Source organism: Centroberyx gerrardi, chromosome 18 (genome assembly GCF_048128805.1).
Source record: "Centroberyx gerrardi isolate f3 chromosome 18, fCenGer3.hap1.cur.20231027, whole genome shotgun sequence".
Taxonomy (NCBI): domain Eukaryota; kingdom Metazoa; phylum Chordata; class Actinopteri; order Beryciformes; family Berycidae; genus Centroberyx; species Centroberyx gerrardi.
Window position 1 is genome coordinate 1,001,464 of NC_136014.1, and position 23,022 is coordinate 1,024,485.

General features: G+C 40.6%; 1 protein-coding gene across 2 annotated transcripts in view; it reads right to left on the reverse strand.

The window, feature by feature from the left end:
* mcm9 (minichromosome maintenance 9 homologous recombination repair factor) overlaps positions 1 to 6,913 on the reverse strand; it is a 117,571-nt gene extending 110,658 nt beyond the window's left edge. Inside the window, exons 1-3 of one of the 2 annotated variants that reach the window (XM_078289852.1) lie at positions 6,776 to 6,913; positions 2,777 to 2,971; positions 210 to 375 (exon numbers count right to left, since the gene is read on the reverse strand). In XM_078289852.1, coding sequence (XP_078145978.1) covers positions 210 to 375; positions 2,777 to 2,941 — 331 coding nt within the window. In that variant the 5' untranslated portion in view covers positions 2,942 to 2,971; positions 6,776 to 6,913. Of the gene's footprint in view, positions 1 to 209; positions 376 to 2,776; positions 2,972 to 6,763 lie in introns of both variants that reach the window. The other variant, XM_078289853.1, reaches the window with a different exon arrangement.
* Between the last annotated feature and the right edge of the window lie 16,109 nt (positions 6,914 to 23,022).

Here is a 23,022-nt window from a genome sequence, read left to right on the forward strand (position 1 = left end):
ATAGGTTCACTGCAGAAGCATAAATTACCCTTTATCTGAAATACCTTAAATACTCATAGAACAAGACATAAAAGGCTATTTTTTCTTCTTGCACTACAGTCATTGGTCTGTGTACGACAGTGAAGTCTACAAAACTACAAAAATATGCTTCTCTAGTTCTGAGCAATATCATTTAACATTTGCTCATCAGTCCCAGTTGACTCTCTAACCTGTGATGCGGACATGAAGAACGTGTTTCACTTTCTGCCCTCCTTTTCGTTGTCCTCCAGATTCCTTGTATGAAGACCTCTGTGACACTTCCACGGCTGCTCTGTGTAGTGCTTCATCAAATATAGCCAGGACTTCACTGGGATAGGCGTTGAAATAGTCACCAACCTGTAGCCAGAGATAGTTAGGGATGAACACATACCATATAGTTAGTGCAAATATAGATTCTATGTACTAAAAGTATGTACATATTACCGGGTTGTTGCGGTGGGCAGTTGTCCCGGTGGAATACAGTGTTGGAGTCAACACTAGGGCTGGGCGGTATTTAAAAGGTATACCAGTATTGATTCATGTGAAGGTATGCGTTTTCGTCCAGAGCTGTAAACTTGAGACTTGGACTCGAGTCAGACTCGAGTCGCGAAAATCAGGACTTGCGACTCGACCTCATCTGCTGTGAAACTCGACTTGCTTACTTACTAAAGCAAAAACACGCCGCCAAGCCTTCAGCCGGCTCTCCAGCTGCACCAGGATGTAAGCAGCGAACAAAACAAGAGAAATCAGAGAAATTGTGTGGCTGAGTAAAATAAAACGAGTAGCTTACATTTATTTCAATGATCTTGATGTCTTCTTTATGTTAAGCACGCACCGCAGCTGCCTGCATACAAATTCATTTTTGATATGCCAATTCCTAGTTTTCGTTATAGAGATGTTTTTCATTTTTATAAATATTAAAGATTATTACTGATGTCTTTTCGTCTTTATATTGTACCTGCAATTATGAGAAAACCTATATTCATGGCCTCCACCCAGTTACGCTACAATAATCAGTAAGACAGAAAGTCAATTTACTCAACACTTTCCGTTAAGTCAGTTAGGTTAAACAATCTGAGTGAAGCAGGCCTAATTGTGTTTTACTTTCATCTCTTCTCTGAACAAAGAAAACCCACTTTTGAAACCTCTTCCACTCCAGATTCCAGTACCGGGTCTGGAGACTACTCTAATTACTACCGACAAAAAGTAAAAAAACAAATGCCGTGGACGCTGTCCAAGTAGTCCATTTTGTCCAACAATGTTTGATAGGAAATAATTGCAATATTTGTGTGAAGAATTCCCTACAAGTCTCCTTTTTCCGGGGCCATCACACACTCTCCTCCCTTGTCCTTCCCAATTGCGCAATCCTTATAAGCAGCTTGGATGCCCTGGGCGCGCATAACACACACCCAGGAGATCGCTGTGAATGGAGGAAGAGGTTGTCACGTCTGACAGCCTCGACTGAATCTGGGTCTTCAGTTTAACAACTGATGTCTGTCTTTTTGCGTTCTTGTCAATGTAAGTTGAGTCATTACAATCATTTGCAATAGGAAATACGGTCAGATCAATGTCTGCTAAATCCTATACGGCCGACGCACAGTATCCTGGCGCTCTGCCAAATTCATACGCCACGTCATCATTCATTCAGTTTGTTTGTGATACGGAACATTCACTATCGAAACCACATATGTCATCAATTACCAAGCATGCCAATCATATCCCAACTTCATCCCAAACTGGACTCTGCCTTGCGTTTGATATCTCTGAACCCAGTGAGTGGGCATCAAGTTAAGCAGCAAAATTAAAGTTGTAAAATAAAAGCCCTCAAACTGCAAGGGACGGTAGTATTAGAGAGATAACTTGAAAAGGTTTTGCTTGGATATTTTGTATATCAAGATTTAGGCCTACAGGTCCTATATTTTCTACTATGCAGTTTTTTAAATCTTAATGTTTCTCATGGTTCAGTGTTCATGTTCCTAATAAAAATTGTGAAATTTAATAAAGCATTTTTGACTGATCCTTATTTTTCTTCAGTATATTTTAGCTGTTTTTATTTAAGCAAGTACAAATAGTTCACAATTTTAATCGAAAACCTGCCTTGCTGTTGCATTTCTCATCGCATTTGTATTGGAAAAACAAATAAAAAAAACAAATACCGTCAATATCGTCATAGCGTCAATATTGTGAAAAATATTGCGATATGATATTTTTGCCATATCGTCCCAGCCCTAGTCGACACCGGTGTCGACTCCAACACCAATTGGCAACTTGCTGCGTGCCAATCTGGAACAGAGCCAGATTAGCTGAGCAGCTGCAGTGAAGTAAATAGCTGCATACCCTTCCAAAACAAACAGATGGAACAGAAAAGCACCCCGTTTAGCTGAGCCCTTATACTGTCATATTTGTAAAAAAATAAAAGGTAATTAAATGGTTAATCGCGATTATTTGTGAGACAAATAATCGTCAACTAAAATTTAATAATCGGTAGAGCCCTGCTTGAGAATGTAGTTCACTGCGATTGTGGATGCTTTGGTAATGCCAACGGTACGGTGCCTTGTAACTAGCCGTATCACCGTCACACATATAATCACAGCACATCAAAAAAACCCTCTCGGGTATTATTGCTATAACAGAATCTAGGCTATAATGCAGCATGTACAGCATGTATAAGCAGGCACCTGGATAATCCAATGGAAATCGAGCTGAAATCTTGATTTATGATGATTTATGAAAAACGGAAAAAAGTAGTTGCCATCACCTCCATATTATCTTCAAACAATGTCATGGCATTGACAACAACGGGGTGATGGGTGTCCTCCTTAGCATCAGTGATAATCTGCAGGATGTCACCATGATGGTGCTCTGTCACGTAGGCCTCAAACACCCGACCAATCAAGGCCTCCTGTTCTGGGCTTATTGACATGCTGGAGAGTTGGGTATTTCATCTGATCATCTGGAAAGAAGGAAATTACAAGTGGTTAACAATGGACTGGACAGGATTCTATATTTAAACAGTTTTAGATGATTAGGGGTTCACTACGTAGTCATGAAACCCTACTGTAATTGCAGGAATTCCTATTATAATTTTTTTTTCTGTTCTGCCCATATGTTGACACATTGCTACATTGGTAACCTTTCTATTTCGGCACATAAAGATGTTAGGCCTTTCACTATCTAGTGACAGAGTGTGCCCATAGGGGAGGCTATAATAAGGTCTCAAAGTCAAACCCTCATAACTGCCATGCTGTTTGACCCCCCGGTGTTAAAAACAAGCGCAGCCTTCCCCTCGCTGTCGGAGTTCGTCATGACGAACGCTGCCGATAGGCCTACATCTTCTGGGACCCACGTGGGTTACATTTGGTAACACGTAAGCAAAATGCCAACTGTGTGGTGCAGGCTGCAATTACTCAGTTGACATATTAATGTAACGCAGGTTAGGGGTGGCCGATATACCGCTGTTATAGTGACGTTCTGACAAAATATGGATTTTGCAATACCGTGGATACCGTGACAAATTAATTAAAATATAAAATAAGGCATTTATACTAGTGACAAATCTGGCAACTTTTTCTGACCATGGGGAACAATGTTAATGTGTTGAATCCCAAAGCATTTGGCAATAAATTGGTATGGCTGATGCCAGTTTGCTCACTCGTCTAATCCAGAGATGATGATCACAGCGTCTGATGATCACAACGCTTCCCACACAGGTAGCCCCCCTCCCTCCGCTGGGAGCGGGGACTGTAGGTTACACTGATATGCAAAGTATGATGTCATCTGCCAACTTATAGTGACTTTTTATATATACTTTTCATTATTATACATTTATATAAGATATCTTGAATATGTCGCGCTTAACTTCCGTCTGCGGTCTGCCCGTTGTGTTGAGCCCATCTACATTTTATCTATGGGTAAGTGAACACAGTTATCTAGTTTTGCTTTTTTTCCCATAAACCGTAACCACGGATTAGTAAACTGTACCTTCGGATTAGTAAATTGTGAGCTCAGATTTGTAAAGCCTGCCCTCAGATCAGGAATCCATGCCCTCGGATTTGCTATCCAGGTCCTTGATGAGCTCTAGATGCGTTACACTAGCCAGAATAACCGGAAGACAATACTTCCGGTTTGGGCTTTTAGCCTTCAAAATAAAAGCACAAGAGTTTAAATGTGCAGAAATACAGTTTTAAACCAATTAATTTGTATTTAATTATCAAATTCAATAAATGAGGACCCTGATTAATATTAATATTTTTAATGGAAAATGCCATAATATGTGCCATTTACAACTATAATTACACTAGATTGGACACTGCACAGGTCACCTTTCATTGCTACTGCACAAATGATATGTCAAAACACTCCTACAGACCTGTACTTTCACAACACACTAACATTTAGGCCCAAGCTGTTTAAGAAAAATCATGGCAGGCCCTCAAAGTCAGCCATACTGTGACACTGTATAATAGTAGAATGAAGTAGGTGCTTATACTGACTAATAATAATAATATTCTCATCACAAACACAGATGGCACAGGTTACCCACCCCTCCCGGCCATGGCACCATGTGTTGCCTAGATCACAATTGTGCAAGCTTTTAAACTTATACACTTATAATCTACTTGTGGGCGGATAAAAAACAAAAATAATCATACTTTAAGTGAAAAGTTTGTCCTGTCAATTCAGGTGGGTTTCCTATTCAACAATCAGCCCATTTTTCAGGAAATGGCAGGAAAGAGCAAATTACACCTAATGGCCATTGTTTCCTCCAATGCTTGAATAGTAAGATCAAATTTATAGGCATTTGGTAATAATAATAATTATTATTTTTATTAACAGCCTAGAAATTGGATGTAATTTGGAAGAACTGCCCAGTGCTCAGGTGGGTTATCTCGTTAAAAGCCTTTCTGTGTGGAGTTTGCATGTTCTCCCCGTGCTCACATGGGGTTTCCTCCATATAACATCAGAAAGAACCCCCATTAAAAACATGCAGAAACGCTCCTGTCCTGTCTCCTGACCAAGATATGGACATCTGGAATTTGTCCCCGGGCGCCGCAAATAATGGCTGCCCACTGCTCCTGGCTGCCCCCTGGAGGAAGGTCAACCACAGATGGGATAAATGCAGAGAACAAATTTCGTCGGCCGCCATTCCTGCATGTGTGTGCGTGTGTAAGGTGTCGCCGCTCCACTGCATGTGTGTGCGCGTGTGTAAGGTGTCGCCACTCCACTGCATGTGTTGTGTGTGGATGTGCTGATGACCAAATAAAGGTTCTTCTTCTTCTTCTTCTTCTTCTTCTTCTTCTTCTTGAAATAAAATGCCCCCCCAAAAAAACGCGATATTTTGGCAGGACAATATTGTGAAATTAAATTTTGGATATCACTCAAGCCTATTAGTGTGTACTGAAAGTACAGGTCTGTAGGAGTGTTTTGACATAGAACTTCTGCAGTAGCAATGAAAGGTGAACTGTGCAGTGTCCAATCTAGTCTGTTCTGTATGTCTTCTGCACAGTGTAATATATGTAGCCTTTATAGTTGTAAATGGCACTTATTATGGCATTTTTCCATTATTATTATGACATCAAATATTAATCTGGGTCCTCATTTATTGGATTTGACGATTAAATACAAATTAATTTGTTCTGCACGTTTAAACTCTTGCGCTTTTATTTTGAAGGCTAAATGCCCACACCGGAACTCTTGCTTTCTGGTTATTCTGGCTAGTAGTAACGCTTGTAGACCTCAACAAGGACCTGGGCTGCGGTCGAATGGTCTTTTTTGCTCAGGAAGGTTCCTAACTGAGTGAAATGACCCGGAAGTACCTAAGTGGCAGCCATGATAAGAGCTGTTCAAATTCTCTACATGCTAAGGAAAGGTGCTTCAATGCTTCCTTACTTAGCTCCTTTAGCATAGGATACACTGGACCATCCTTTACGAAAGGAAAGGAGATAATGCCGTCCCACAATTCTTTGCGGCAGCAACGACGCACCATTCGGCCGTTCACGAAAACAAACGATCATGACCGACAAGGGACGCAGATCATCAAGCAAGTTACCGTTGCTTATTAAGCATGTTCCATCTTATGCCATAACTTGCTAATATGCTTATATGTTTTGAACTGTCAACAATATGTTAAACCCATAGAGGCGATCTATGAACGTTACGCTGCTGTTGTAAAATGATCAAAGTGAAGTTAATGTTGTAGCGTAACCTATGCTCAGTTTGCATTAGACCGCAGCCCCTGATAGCGAATCCGAGCATCCGAGGGCACGGTTTACTATTTTTTTCCACATCATTTTTTTTCCAGGTGACAACATTAAAAAAGTTGAATAAACATGATTTTTGGGAGAACTGTTGTAGTCATTGAGAATACTGAAAACAATTATATGAAAGTTTGCATTTCAAAATTATCTGTAACATTCTTGTATATTTTGGCCCGCGGCTCACTAGTGAGATTACATTTGGCCCACAGAGTCTAGTTATAGTGAATGCAACCTGCAGAACTCAGCAATTTTCAGCAACTTAATGAATTGGCACAAGAACTACAACCCGTTTAGACCGTAGTTCATGCTACTTATAAACTAAATTACCCCGCTAACTGCTAGCATTGACTGACGTTTGCTAGTTAGTTTAAGCTAACATTCAATGTTAGCTTAAACTAATTAGCGATAGCTAACATCTAACAGTCAGACAAAATTATTTCCATAACACTACGCGCCCTAGCTAACTGCAACATAATTATAATACAAACGGAATGGCATACTTCTTCTTCTTCCTCCTCTTCTTCTTCTTCTTCTTGTCTTTTAACGGCGGCTGGTGAACGGAGAAAGGGATTTTGTTTTAGCCAGCTTTCTTATGCTTGTGTTCCGCCAGAACGATTTCTGTAATTTCTGTGAGCTTGTTCGGGTTCCGCCAGCCACATGCGTAGCTCGATTCGAATGGTTGTGTTCCGCCATCTGAAATAAGAATAAGACTTCCGGTACGATTTTTTCAGAATAAGAGCGTAATTTCTAGAAATCCACAACAGTCAAATGTTGACTGAAAAAACTTATTTTTGCACAAAAAACACATAAGTAAGTAACAAAATCTGTACAATGTTTTTCTGTGATAAGAATTGCTGTAATCATTTTGTTGAAAGTTCCTCTCTACATTTAAACAGAGATTTGTCATTTTTGGACTACATAGGCTACACAGATTAAACACTACACAGGTCACCTTTCATTGGAACTACTCATGGCTTGTATAATTAAAAACACTGTTAGTAACACAATATTGATATTTGTGATTGGAAAAACATAATTAATTGCTTGTAAAATGTAATAACCAAGGTATGGAGAAAAGTAATTTGAGGGCAATGGACTACTATGTGATGACAGATAAGACTTATTTAAGAGATGATCCAAGACAAACTGTTATATGTAGCATAAAGTAATAAACATTTATTTCAAAATGAAATGTTTCATTTTACATGTTCCATTTTAAATGGGTGAAACATTCTAAGGGGTAAAGGGCGCTAATGCCATTGAATTTGATTTGTCACCCTTGTGCCACAAAACCTACAAAAATATGAAAACAAAATGTTAAATGGAGAATTGAATTATCATTTCCTTTTTGTCATGGATCATGCAATTACAATAGTAAACTGCTATTTCAAATTGTGTTTTTCATTTTCATTCAAATAATGACAGGGTTCTGTCATAGAGGGCGAGAAAATGAAATGTGAAATGGACTTTGGCTTTGCATTTTAATTTTGGCTGACAATGTGCATACCTAAACTTGAAAATTAAAATGCAAACGGGGGGGCGACTGCCCCTGCCCTTTTTGTTATGAGTGCTGAAGTGAGTTTTTTTGATGATGTCATTATAAAAGTATCTTAATAATTGTTTTCATTTAGCAGACTTCTAGGCCTATGTCATTCTATTCAATCAATTTTGATTTGAAATTATGTTGTTGTTAGGTCAGACTTTAATGAAGGATTTTTTACTTACTTTACAAGTTGATATAAAATGATTTTGCATATTCAAAAATAGACAGTGGTTTAGATTAGAGAAGTTGACTATAGCCTAGAAATAGACTTAAAATTAACACAGCAGTCAAGGAAAATAGATTAATTGCATCCTGCAACATCCAGGCAGCATCTATATATATTTGCCAGCTAGCTCTGTGTTATTTTCTCTAGCTATCTTATAATCAATCTCGTACTTTATTGATCGTTTTGGTAAGTTATTGATAGCTAGCTTTGAAGTTTAAATTAGGCATCTAGCTTGAGTTGAAGCTAATGTTACTATGGCAAATAAAGGTGCCAGCTAGCAGCTATAGTCCTATTACAGCTGCTTCAGTGGAACGCTGTTTTTCAAAGCTTAAGCTGGTAAAAGACAAGCTCTGTAACAGCTGTGGTGAAGGCAAGCTCTCAGATCTGCTCCCACTGTCCATTGAGAGGGACATCAGCATCGACCACATAGAGGTCATTCATATTTTCAAAAACACTGTCAATAGGAGGATTTTGCTTTGAATCCACTCTGATACAGGAGAGGTTTTTTTTAGACAATTTTCACCATATTTTTTCAGTTTTTTCCCCAAATTCAAACCCGTGATTTGATTAATCATCAGTTATTTTAACCTATTCACTGGTGTTTATGTGATGTGTTAGGGTTAACCTGGAAAGGAGGGAGGGTTTGGTTTGTTCATCAAATGGAGTGCAGAGAAACTCCAAAGAAATACATTTGTCTTTGTGTATTTATTATATAAAGTCATTTATGTGGCCAAACCTAACAACACTGAACGGCCCTAACAACACAGAAATGAAAAAGTGCCTTCTCAGAAAGTGCCAATGGCACTGAAAGACACACTCTTGCGAAAGGTGTGTATATGTGTGTGTGTGTGTGTGAGAGAGAGAGTGAGAGAGAAAGAGAGTGTGTGTGTGTGTGTGTGTTTGTGTGTGACGTAAGTCAGCCTAAATTAATATTCACTCCAACCCAGTTGGGGGGCTATATCAGCATGGACTTATGCCCCCCAAACCCAGGTGGCTTCAGGTTGGTGTGGGCGGAAGAGGTGCCCCTTTTTCATTTTTTGCCCCTGCCCCTTAGAGAGTCTGTGCACGCCACTGCTGCCTTGCCTATCTGCCACACAAATACACACAAGCCAATATGTGTGTTTGTGTGTCCTGTCTGCTACAACCGCTATCAGCTAGCCTGCTGAGTTTAACTCTGAAGAATCAGAACTTCGAGAGTGGGTCGGCGTTAGCCTTGAGAGACCCACAACCCTGTCCAGCAGCCTGCGTGCTTCACCCTGTTGCGGCCTGCTGAGACCAACTGAACTGTCGTCGGATCTTCAACCTCCAACACCTTTCGGTCTGAGACTCCTCTCAGACTCCTGGCCTCAGTGTGCTTCATCTCCCTCTGGACCTCATACCATTGACTGCCATTGATTCATCACAATTCAGTCATAGGTATACCTCATGTATATGCTGTACCATATTCACTTGTATTTACCTGATTATTGAGTGTGCTTTAGTTTAGCAATAAATATATTATTTTACATAAAGTCATCTCCTGTGCTCCTTGTGTGGGTTTAAATTCAAACATGCCGAGAATTCAGTCCTTCAGATGAGAGTTGATGCTGTCTGTTATCTGGTGCCCCGTTCTTAATTCTCATTGAAGATAACTCTTAAATTATATTGATATCAGACACCATCAATACCTATCACCACTACATCACTGAAAATGAAATTATTTTTATTTGAATTTTAATATTGTCCGGAATATGCTTCCATGTACATGCATCCTTTGGGGGGTTTGACTATTGGCACGACCCTGACTAAACAGTCAATCTTTTGTCAGACTCTGTTCTGGCTGGCACACCAGTTAAATTTAGTCAAACTGCTACAACAGGTATTGTTAAATATCGATATTGAAATATTTTTTATTATTATTGTGATAGGAGAATCTGATAGGTGATAGATGCCGAACAAAACTGGGCTGCGTTCGGAATGGGATACTACTTACTACACACTACATGCAACATGTAATTCTATAGCACATGTGGTATGGTAGTATAATCCCATTCCGTACATGGTCCCAGTGCTGACACAACTTTGTTAGAAACATTTTGACAAGTGGCAGCTGTGGTAAAGCTCATCCTGTGCTCACCTTTTCCCATTTAATAACTGTTGGAGTAGTATGTTCTGATAAAACATCCCATTAACAGAGTGACTGAATCTTTCAAGGACTGTTGGACTTAACTTCAAACTGATTGAGATGTAGCTGAAGGCTAACATTTTTACAAGCTACCTACAGAAAGGAAGCCTGAGATGTTGAACCAAAGGTATTTTGTTATGGCTTTTAACTGTGAATTGTTACACTGTAAACAGACGTTAGATATATGATATATGATATATGATCATGCTCGTTTCAAAGATTAGGCCACAATTCAGTCTGGTTGGTGGGTGGGTAGAGTTCCTGTCACTACACAGCAGTTTCAGAGTTAACGGATCAACCTGAAAGACACTTCCTTCTTCTGCTTCCACTTCTGCATTATATTTCTGAAGAGCACATGAAGAAAAACAAGAGTAAGTTTCTCACTTTTGGTTTTATATTATTTACCAAACACTTAGATGAGTCCGTACATGGGGGTTGGTCTGCACCTCGTTCCAATGTGGCATCTTGAGAGTAAGAAATCTTTAGAGTCGTGATGATGTATTATTATGAGGTTTGATAGAGGTATACGTAACTAACTGTAAATCTGCATGTGTATGAGTTTGTGTACTTGTGTGTTTAAGTAAGTTCACCCCATTCTAACAATAGGGTTAGGGCTTAACTCTGTAGAGACCTGTAATATAACAATTATGTAATTGCCAATTATGTAGTGAAACAAAATGTAAGTATAGCAGCAAACAGCCGGGAACAGCTTAGCCATTTAGTCATGAAGAAAATACGAGAAAAAAGGAGGACAAAAATGGAAACTGTTACACCTAAATAATGTCTTTAAACTGTTGGAGAAACTTGTAGATCATAAGATCATCATAGGCTGTATTAGCATTAGTATATCAGAATAGTCTATTGGCATGAAAGATTAGCATAGTGAGTAATCAGCAGGCATCATACAATGAACCTATTAGCAGAAGTAAAAATTATATGCAGTAGAAAAAGATTATACTGTAAATACAGCAACTTGTGGCAACCTAGGGCTATCAAATCATTACTAAATCCAACTGGCTCATCTCAGTGATGAACATATGCCTCAGTCTATCATAACTGCATTTTGGCTGGTCTCTAACTGCTGCCATCCACTGGACAGCCCATGGCCCGGCCACTGAACGAAGGCTTGCTTGACAATAAGGGCATAATTCAAATAATTGTCATGAATTCAGTATTGAAGATAAAATTCTGAAAATCAAAGAACATTATATACACAATTTTTGAAAATAACTTTTACTAAGATTAGTCAAACTATTAAGGAAATATAGACATTGAAAACGATCCAATTCGCCACTGACGTCTTTTTGTCAAAAATGTTTTTTTTTTTTTAGATATCATGATGAAACTGCATACAGGTCATCTACAATGTCCACTGAATACATCATTTCATTTTCATGAGGATTGGACTCATACTAAGCAAGAACGTACGCTGGAATACACTGTTGAGCCTTCTTGAGGTGTCATGGGCCTAAGTTAACAAAACATCGGTGAAGGAAGGAAGGCCCGCACTTGATAACCCCAATGACTCACTCACCCTGAAGCTAGAGTAGGTAGCTGATGAATGTTGCTGCTTGTGCTGTAGATTTATGATGGCATAGCCTGATGTTTTCTATGGTACTCATTTGTATGGTATCATTCTGTTAAACTCTGAATTGGGCCTCTATATGAATGCTCACCTTGGATTGTGGCACAAGGGATAGTAACATCATATCCTGTGTATTGATAAATACATTAAGATATTTACATGCACAGCTCAGTCAGTTTTGCAGATAGACAAGCCTTTTAGATTATAGACATTGGAATGTCAGTGTAGGGAATGTGGAATCTTTTGAATTAGTTAGAAGTGCAATAAATCAGACTTTTACTACCCTATAGCACAAAATGACCGTAACATGTTGGGGGTTGATTGGGTTGTTGATCCAGGCCCGGCTCTGGCCTTTTTGCTGCCCTAGGTGACATTGTGGAAATCCCAATATATTTTATCAAGGCTTACTAAATTCCATAAACAGATGATGTCTATTGAAAAACTGAATAAACAGGGTGTTTTATTTAAAAAAGAAACAAAACAAGACCCACAATAAAATATAATTTTATATGGACTAGGACTAGGTTTTCTAAGCCAAATCGGACTCGGAAAGTTTGGATGTTTGCTATGGCAGGGTTAGGGTTACATTATACATATAGAGATATATATATATATTTTATCAGGTAAACCATGTCATCTACTGATAAAAAAAATAGATTTTCTGTGTGTCTGTACTAGCAAAAATCTTCCCCCTGTGTAAACATACTGTATATTGCGCATGAAAGCTGAACTTGAAAATAAAAGCGTTGCACTTACTCACACTTTGTAGCCTACTACCTGCAATTAAGGTGATTACCTCTCGAAAAAGGTATTGATTTGGCACCGGTATCAAAATCCAAATGCCAAAAAAAAATTCAAAGGATACCCATTCCTAGGTGATCACTCAGTTGCCTTTCGTCTGCGTCAGGGTGGCACACCAGGTGCACAGTGGCATTATGCTGGGCATTATTAAAACTGCAGAGAGCGTGCACGCTGCATACACTGTTCTCTCCCATACACTCTGTCTGTGTTCAACGAGAGCACGGCACAGCGGCATGAGAAATGACCCACAGATGCAGGCATATGTTGGTTATATAGGCTTAAAGGGCACTTCCTCCTGAGAGGAAAATCAGGCAGGTGTCCAGGCAGTGGTTGGCTCTGAATATTTTGATTCTGTCTTTCATGTTACGACCTCTGTTAAGGTGGCTAGATAATTGGTGGCTAGATAATTGATTTGGAAAGAGAATCTTATCACCATACACTTTTACAGATGTACTTTTCTCAACTTTTCCACATGACTCCTGCCTAACAAAATTTGGACCAATCGTAGCACACTCACAGTAGCACACTATTATCTATAGTTAAAATTATTAATTTAATCTCATTCATTTATTCACATATGACCAGTCTGTCTAGTCAAACAATTTACCAGAAAATGGACAGCTAACCTGTTCTATTTTATAGAGCACATGTACGTGTATTTATGTACGTGCAGGATAATGTTCCTGTGTTTGTATGTGTGTGTGTGTGTGTGGTTTCCTGGTGTAGAGACAGGAAGAGAGCAGCAGCAGTCTGCTCTGTGCTGATAACACACAACAGCACTGATTCTAACACTGAAATGCTACACTGGCCTCATTTAAACAGTAATGTCACCATCAAGTGTACACCTTACAAGCACTTGATCCCTATAGTGCAGACTCATCCACTATGCCTCATTGACTGCTTTACCATTGTCCATAATTAATATCATACACATATTATCAGTCATTGCCATTTGACAGCTGGTAGTGCAGGTTAGTGATGGGCATTCCAAGTCTTCTCAAGGAGCCAGCCCTTTTGGCTTGGTTCACTAAAAACAGCCATTTGTTTGGTTCTCATTTGGATCTTCGTTCAGTTATTTAATCCTAAAGCTATAATATACTAATGTGATGAAAAAAGTCCACTAGTCTTCGTTGTAATTTGACCCTATATTAGGTCTGTCGTATTAAAGATTTCAACTAGCTGTAGCAATGACAATTAATTTTAATTATTAAGAACAACCAGAACATGTTGGTATACTGAAAAAAGTAACAATGGGCTGTTTGTCTGGTGAAAACAGGGACTTGGCCACCAGGTGATGCTATTCCTCTACACTATTCAAATAAAAAAGGTAAAGAAAAGAAATGGCTCTAACAATGGGGTTAGTTGTAACAGCACCAGTTCCACCAATCAGGGATAAGCTAGAGTCATATGATTACTACTGTACACACCCACTTCCTGATCTTACATGTGCAGTTTCATGGCTGTGTAAGCAAAGCTGCACATTTTACAGCCAAAAAACAGATTTTGAGGTAAGAAAGTAATTTTTTGATAGTGTTAAAATGATAAAACTTGTATTAGATTAAACAGTAGTCTAAGTAAAAGTAAAATCTAAGTAAGTAAAATCTGATGCATTCCATCCATGCTAATCTCAAACCACCTCAAACCTCTACAACAGCTAGAAATATAATGGCTGACAGGGGTGGGGACAGTTGTAACACTGTTGAAAAAAGTGTTACTGTGACTCAGATTAAACAGTCATGTGATGGAACACCACATTTCAAGTCAATTAAGTTTTAATTGACTTAAGATTTAAGTTCAAAAGACAACCCATACATGCATGCGCAGTTAAAAGATGTTAAAATGCTTTAGTTCAAAAGGATCAGTTTAGTCAAAGACACACACGCACACACACACACACACACACACAGTGGCTGACAGTCATGTTGTTCTTTAATATCATACATTTTTCATTAGAGCTGTTCTAATGCAAATTGTATAGTGTGGGCTCAATTTTTGCTTCTTTCCTCTTGTTACAACTTCCCCCAGCTAGTGTTACAATTTACCCCAGTATTGGGGTAGGATGTAACAATGGAACTCCTTGTATTTGACATCAATTCATGAAGTCTGTGATATTATAATAGAAGTTAAAGTGATTGCTATTTAGCTATATAGCAGACACATGTGGGCACTTTGTGTCAAAATTTGAGAGATCTAACACTAAAACTCTCACTGAGACAAAATACGTTACAATCATCTCCGGTCTCCCCTATCTAACTTATGAAAGAAATCTGAGGTTTGATTTTAAATGGAGACACTTGAGCAACACGGGATCACACCAGTGCAAAACAGGCAGGTTGACATCGAGGGAAAAAGTGACATCAAATAAACGTAGTAGTAAGCTGAATAACAAAAATGTCCAATATGTTCATTAAAAGTTTGTTTACTCCCCAAAACAAAAGAAAAAAAATGTGCTAATAACTTGTCCAAAAGATGTAATAACTCGTCTGGACAACTTAGTAACTCGTCCAAATGACTTATTAAGTCGTCCGAATTAAGTAGTAGCTCGCCTGAATGAGATAAACTTCACCGCACTGAAATTCATCGCAAAAATGTTTTGCCTTTCAGGGCTTCCATACAAAAAAATCACTGAAAACAATTGGTTCCCTACGCAGCACCGTCGTAGTGGGGTGAAACGTGGTGGCGATTCTAGGGGCCCACAGCTGGAGATGGCCCACAACAATTACAGAAGGATGCATGAATTAATGTATTCTATAGATCCTGCAAAGGCATTTGATAGCCTACTTCAGAATAAAAAACAATAAACCCACAAATTATGCAATATGTGATTAAAGTAGTTTAAATTTTCCAATCCATGCCCCCCCCTCCTCCAAAAAACTGGTTCAGTCCTCTGCTGTACGTTCAGAAACTGATAGAGGGCAGAAGTGAAGTCAGGGTCGGCGCCACGGGTCAGACAGCATCATGTCAGGCAAAAAACATAAATCGGGAAGTCAAAAAAGAAACGAAAAGGAGTAAGAGGAGGCCAGGAGCAGTGCAAGGGCACAGTTCATGACCTAATTCTTTTCTAAGAAAGGTGAGTTTATCAAGCAATATTAGCAGACAGAGGCTAACTAAGACATGCTGGTTAGGTTGGCTGGCTAACGTTTGCTAAGTTAACTAACTTGTCAACTACCGGCAAGGCTGTCACCCCTCCCGTATAATATGGAATCATCACTGCTGAAGAGCAAGATGTTGCATTCCTTAATGAGTCAAAATGGACACGCGATTTGTTCTGTAGTTCCCTATTTCAGGGATGAAAGTGAGAATAACACATTTATGAATAATAACGGAACAAATTTGATAATTGGCATTTGATAGGAAACAGTCTTTGTTTCTATGACTATTTTGTTTTGTGTATCTTGTAATCATGCAAAAACTAAAACAAGAGGTCCATGCTGTTTTGCAAGCAAAAGTCAAATAAGCATATTATCTACAGTACACATATTTTATACTATCAACCAAAGATCCATATAACACAAAGGCTCACTGCAGTATTGACAGCTGCTCTTAGTGTTTTCTTTGGTCAGTGTGACAGTATCTGCTGTTTTGGTTGACTTAGTCAATTTTGGGACTTGTCTTCATTGTTTTGAGCGCTTGATTGCCCTCAAAACTGTGGCCTTTTCCAACTATCTGTCAGCTATGGCTTTGATAAGGCAATGTGGGATACTTTGACAGTTGCTGTTAATGTCAATATTAATAGCCAATTGTAGATCAATTACTCTTTACAACATGCATTTGAGTTTTGAGCCGAGATGCAAAAGCAAGATACAAGTGAAAAATCTCTAATGCACTGTAGGATCTCCAGCAGACCCTGATGTGGCCCCTGCTGTATTTCTTTTTCAGTAGTTATTAATATAGAGATAGTTAGGGCCCGAGCACCGACCGGTGCGAAGCCCTATTGAAATGCAAGGAATTATTATTATTAGGGCCCGAGCACCGACCGGTGCGAAGCCCTATTGTAATGCAAGGAATTATTATTATTAGGGCCCGAGCACCGACCGGTGCGAAGCCCTATTGAAATGCAAGGAATTATTATTATTTTTCTGCCGAATGAATCGCATTTTTGAGGGGCTAAAGGTGCTCAGATAGTTACGAAACTTTGCACATGCCTCAGAAGTGGTGAAAAATTATATATTTTATGGGTCTTGCACATGGGTGTGGCAAAATGGCTCAATAGCGCCCCCTACAAAATTTGTAAAAAGTACCCCTCGCTAAACCCAACAGGAAGTCAGCCATTTTGCATTTATTGTGGCATTTTTGTGCATTTTTGTCCATTTACAGGGGTCATACTTTAACGAACTCCTCCTAGGAGGTTAATCGGATCCACCTCAAACTTGCTCAGCGGATATAAAAGACCTTGACGATGAAAAGTTGGTAAAAGCTTGAGTTTTCGTCCAACGGCGTGGGCGTGGCAAGGCCTCAAATTTCCGTGTTTCGCCACAAAACAGGAAGTGGTTTGTAACTCCACTGTACATGGTCAACTGTGCCCCAAACTTCACATGTTTGATAAGTGTCGCGGCCTGAACACATCTACAGGCCAATATTTACTTATGGTCATAGCGCCACCTACTGGCAACACAGGGAGTGGTTTGGAACTCGGCTGTACGTGGTCAAATCTGCCCCAAACTTCACACGTTTGATCAGAGTCCCCCCCTGAAGACATCTACAGGCCAATTTTCAATCATAGTCATAGCGCCACCTACTGGCAACACAGGAAGTGCTCTGTAACTCCGCCGTACGTGGTCAAATCTGCCCCAAACTTCACACGTTTGATAAGTGTCCCGGCCTGAGCACATCTACAGGCCAATTTTCAATCATAGTCATAGCGCCACCTACTGGCAACACAGGAAGTGCTCTGTAACTCCGCCGTACGTGGTCAAATCTGCCCCAAACTTCACACGTTTGATGACAGTCCTGGCCTGAAGACATCTACAGGCCCATTTTAAATCATAGTCATAGCGCCACCTACTGGCAAAAGGAAATGACATGTTTTATACTGAAAATTCAGAGCCGCGTCGACCGGTCAGTGCCCAGTAACGCCGCCGTGACTGCGGCACACCCCGACGTGCGCAAAGTGCGACGGCCCGATCATCGCTGCTTGCAGCTTTAATTAGGGCCCGAGCACCGACCGGTGCGAAGCCCTATTGTATTTCAAGGAATTATTATTATTATTATTAGGGCCCGAGCACCGACCGGTGCGAAGCCCTATTGTATTTCAAGGAATTATTATTATTATTATTATTATTATTATTATTATTATTCTCTCCAGTGAATCGCATTTTTGAGGGGCTAAAGCTGCTCGAAAGCTCACCAAACTTTGCACATGCCTCACAAGTGCTGAAAAATCTAATATTTTATGGGTCTTGCGCATGGGTGTGGCAAAATGGCTCAATAGCGCCCCCTACAAAATTTCAACTAAATACCCCTCGCCGTACGTTTCACCTACATGTACCAAATTTTGTAGGCACATGTATCATGTCCAGACTTAAAAAAAACATCAATACGTGCCATGACCTAAACCCAACAGGAAGTCAGCCATTTTGAATTGATTGTGCCATTTTTGTGCGTTTTTGGCCATTTACAGGGGTCATACTTTAACGAACTCCTCCTAGACGGTTCATCGGATCCATCTCAAACTTGCTCAGCGTACATAACAGACCTTGACGATTAAAAGTTATGATAAGCTTGAGTTTTTGTCCAACGGCGTGGTCATGGCGAGGCGTTGAATTTCCATGTTTCGCCACGAAACAGGAAGTGCTATGTAACTCGACTGTACATGGTCAAATCTGCCCCAAACTTCACATGTTTGCTAAGTGTCATGGCCTCAAGACATCGACATAGCAATATTCAGTTATAGTCATAGCGCCACCTACTGGCAAAACAGGAAGTGGTTTGTAACTCCACTGTACATGGTCAAATCTGCCCCAAACTTCACATGTTTGATGAGAGTCCCGGCCTGAAGACATCTATAGGCCAATTTTGAATCATAGTCATAGCGTCACCTACTGCCAACACAGGAAGTGGTTTGTAAGTCGGCTGTACGTGGTCAAATCTGGCCCAAACTTCACATGTTTGATAAGTGTCCCGGCCTGAGCACATCTACAAGCCAATATTCCATTACAGTCATAGCACCACCTACTGGCAACACAGGAAGTGCTTTGTAACTCCACTGTACATGGTCAAATCTGCCCCAAACTTCACATGTTTGATAAGTGTCCCGGCCTGAGCACATCTACAGGCCAATATTCACTCATGGTTATAGCGCCACCTACTGGCAAAACAGGAAGTGGTTTGTAATTTGGCTGTACGTGGTCAAATCTGCCCCAAACTTCACATGTTTGATGACAGACCCGGCCTGAAGACATCTACAGGCCAATATTTACTCATGCTCATAGTGCCACCTACTGGCAACAAAGGAAGTGGTATGTCACTCCACTGTACATGGTCACATCTGCCCCAAACTTCACATGTTTGATAAGTGTCCCGGCCTGAGCACATCTACAGGCCAATATTCAATTATGGTCATAGTGCGACCTACTTGCAAAACAGGAAGTGGTTTGTAACTCCACTGTACATGGTCAAATCTGCCCCAAACTTCACATGTTTGATGACAGTCCCGGCCTCAAGACATCTACATGCCAATATTCTGTAATAGTCATAGCGCCACCTACTGGCAACACAGGAAGTGGCTTGTAACTCAGCTGTACATGCTCAAATCTGCCCCAAACTTCACACGTTTGATGAGAGTCCCGGCCTGAAGACATCTACCAGCCGATTTTAAATCATAGTCATAGTGCCACCTACTGGCAAAAGGAAATGACATGTTTTATACTGAAAATTCAGAGCCGCGTCGACCGGTCAGTGCCCAGTAACGCCGCCGCGACTGCGGCACACCCCGACGTGCGCAAAGTGCGACGGCCCGATCATCGCTGCTTGCAGCTTTAATTAGGGCCCGAGCACCGACCGGTGCGAGGACCTATTGTAATGCAAGGAATTATTATTAGGGCCCGAGCACCGACCGGTGCGAGGACCTATTGAAATGCAAGGAATTATTAGGGCCCGAGCACCGACTGGTGCGAGGACCTATTGAAATGCAAGGAATTATTAGGGCCCGAGCACCGACCGGTGCGAGGACCTATTGTAATGCAAGGAATTATTATTATTAGGGCCCGAGCACCGACCGGTGCGAGGACCTATTGTAATACAAGGAATTATTAGGGCCCGAGCACCATCCGGTGCGAGGACCTATTGTATTTCAAGGAATTATTATTATTTTTCTTTGTAAAAAAAAAACGCATTTTTGAGGGGCTAAACGTGCTCGGAAAGTTGCGAAACTTTGCACACACGTCAGAAGTGGTGAAAAATTACATATTTTATGGGTCTTGCGCATGGGTTTGGCTAAATGGCTCAATAGCGCCCCCTACAAAATTTCAAAAAAATACTCATCGCTCTACGTTTCACCTACATGTACCAAATTTGGTAGGCACATGTATCATGTCCAGACCTACAAAAAACATCAATACGTGCCATGACCTAAACCCAACAGGAAGTCAGCCATTTTGAATTGATTGTGCCATTTTTGTGCGTTTTTGGCCATTTACAGGGGTCATACTTTAACGAACTCCTCCTAGACGGTTCATCGGATCCATCTCAAACTTGCTCAGCGTACATAACAGACCTTGACGATCAAAAGTTATTAAAAGCTTGAGTTTTCCTCCAACGGTGTGGGCGTGGCCTGGCGTCGAATTTCCATGTTTCGCCATGAAACAGGAAGTGCCTGTAACTCCACCGTACATGCTCACATCTGCCCCAAACTTCACATGTTTGATAAGTGTCCCGGCCTCAACATTTCTACATGCCGATTTTCAATCACTGTCATAGCGCCACCTACTGGCAACACAGGAAGTGCTTTGTAACTCGGCTGTACGTGGTCACATCTGCCCCAAACTTCACATGTTTGCTAAGTGTCATGGCCTCAAGACATCGACATGGCAATATTAATTTATAGTCATAGCGCCACCTGCTGGCAATACAGGAAGTGCTTTGTAACTCCACTGTACATGGTCACATCTGCCCCAAACTTCACATGTTTGATGAGTGTCCCAGCCTGAACACATCCACAGGCCAATATTCAGTTATAGTCATAGTGCCACCTACTGGCAACACAGGAAGTGGTTTGTAACTCCACTGTACATGCTCAAATCTGCACCAAACTTCACATATTTGATGAGAGTCCCGGGCTGAAGACATCGACATGCCAATATTCAGTTATGGTCATAGCGCCACCTGCTGGCAACACAGGAAATGACACGTTATATACTGAAAATTCTGAGCCGCGTCGACAGGTCAGTGTCCAGTAACGATGCCGCGGCTGCGGCACACCCCGACGTGCGCGAAGTGCGAGGGCCCGATCATCGCTGCTTGCAGCTTTAATTCTTTTTCTTTTTCCCCCCAATGAATCGCATTTTTGAGGGGCTAAAGCTGCTCCAAAACTCACCAAACTTTGCACATACCTCAGAAGTGCTGAAAAATTACATATTTTACGGGTCTTGCGCATGGGTGTGGCACAATGGCTCAATAGCGCCCCCTACAAAATTTCAAAAAAATACTCATCGCACTACGTTTCACCTACATGTACCAAATTTGGTAGGCACATGTATCATGTCCAGACTTACAAAAAACGTCAATAGGTGCCATGACCTACACTCAAAAGGAAGTCAGCCATTTTTAATTTACTGTGCCAATTTTGTGCATTTTTGGCCATGTACACGGGTCATACTTTAACAAACTCCTCCTAGGAGGTTAATCGGATCCACCTCAAATTTGCTCAGCGTATATAACAGACCTTGACGATGAAAAGCTGGTAAAAGCTTGAGTTTTTGTCCAACGGCGTGGGCGTGGCGAGGCCTCGAATTTCCATGTTTCGCCACGAAACAGGAAGTGGTATGTAATTCGACTGTACATGGTCAAATCTGCCCCAAACTTCACACGTTTGATGAGAGTCCCGGCCTGAAGACATCTACATGCCAATATTCAGTTATAGTCATAGCGCCATCTACTGCCAACACAGGAAGTGGTTTGTAACTCCGCTGTACATGCTCAAATCTGCCCCAAACTTCACATCTTTGATAAGAGTCCCGGCCTGAAGACATCTTCAGGCCAATTTTTAATCGTAGTCATAGCTCCACCTACTGGCAACACAGGAAGTGGTTTGTAACTCCACTGTACATGGTCACATCTGCCCCAAACTTCACATGTTTGATGAGAGTCCTGGCCTGAAGACATCTACAGGCCAATTTTGAATCATAGTCATAGCGCCACCTACTGGCAAAAGGAAATGACATGTTTTATACTGAAAATTCAAAGCCGCGTCGACCGGTCAATGTCCAGTAACGACGCTGCGGCACACCCCGACGTGCGCAAAGGTGCGAGGGCCCGATCATCGCTGCTTGCAGCTTTAATTCGATTTATAATCCAATGCTACTGAAGATGAAATTGAGGACTTCAATTGTTGGCTGTGTAGGTTTGTTTGTGAGTTTTTGGGTTGTTAGTTAGCAACCTACCAATTGCATATATATGGAATAATCTCTCTTGTCTTGATTTAGTACTTGTTGTATTTCAGCATTATGCTGTTAGTCATTTGCAGAGCCAGACGAGAATGGCATGTGTAAAAGGAAGGAGAACACAGATTGAGCAGCGGGGGAAATGGATTTGACCTCTATATTCAAGATGAGTATTAATTCACTGGATTAAATATGCCCTTTATATAAAAAATATATATTTATTTAATTTAAAAAAGGGGGGCCCAGAACAATATTCTTTCAGGGGGCCCAGAATTCCTAGCTACGTTCCTGTCCCTACGTTCACCAAAGAGAGTTGTTCAAAAAGAACCATTTGTTCACAAACGACCCACCAAATATTTAAAACGTGAACCAGCTGAGGTAGTTGTAAACTAACACAATCAGCCACCTGACTGTTATTGTAAATACGCACACACACACACACACACATACACGCATACACCCCCAGGTCCACATTGACAATAAAATGCTAAACAAGAATTTAAGGTTACATAGAACCTAACCAAGGGTTGGTGGAGCTGCACTGTCGTTGCCAAATTTCTTTTTAAGATTAGGCTATAACTTTTTGAACAAATAATGAAATAATTTGGACAATTTAATGGTTTCACAAACCGTTTTAGAGGACACTATATACTTTGATCATTTGATGATCAGTAAACTTACTTTAAAGAAGTGCCCAGGCCCACAAACTTCTTAATTTTTTCCATGAGATGTAATGATATAAACAAATAGCCAGGAAGAAAAGAAAAAAACGCACACCTATGTTGTTGAGGTGCTGGCTTGCAGGGCATAAACATCAAAAGAAAGGAGA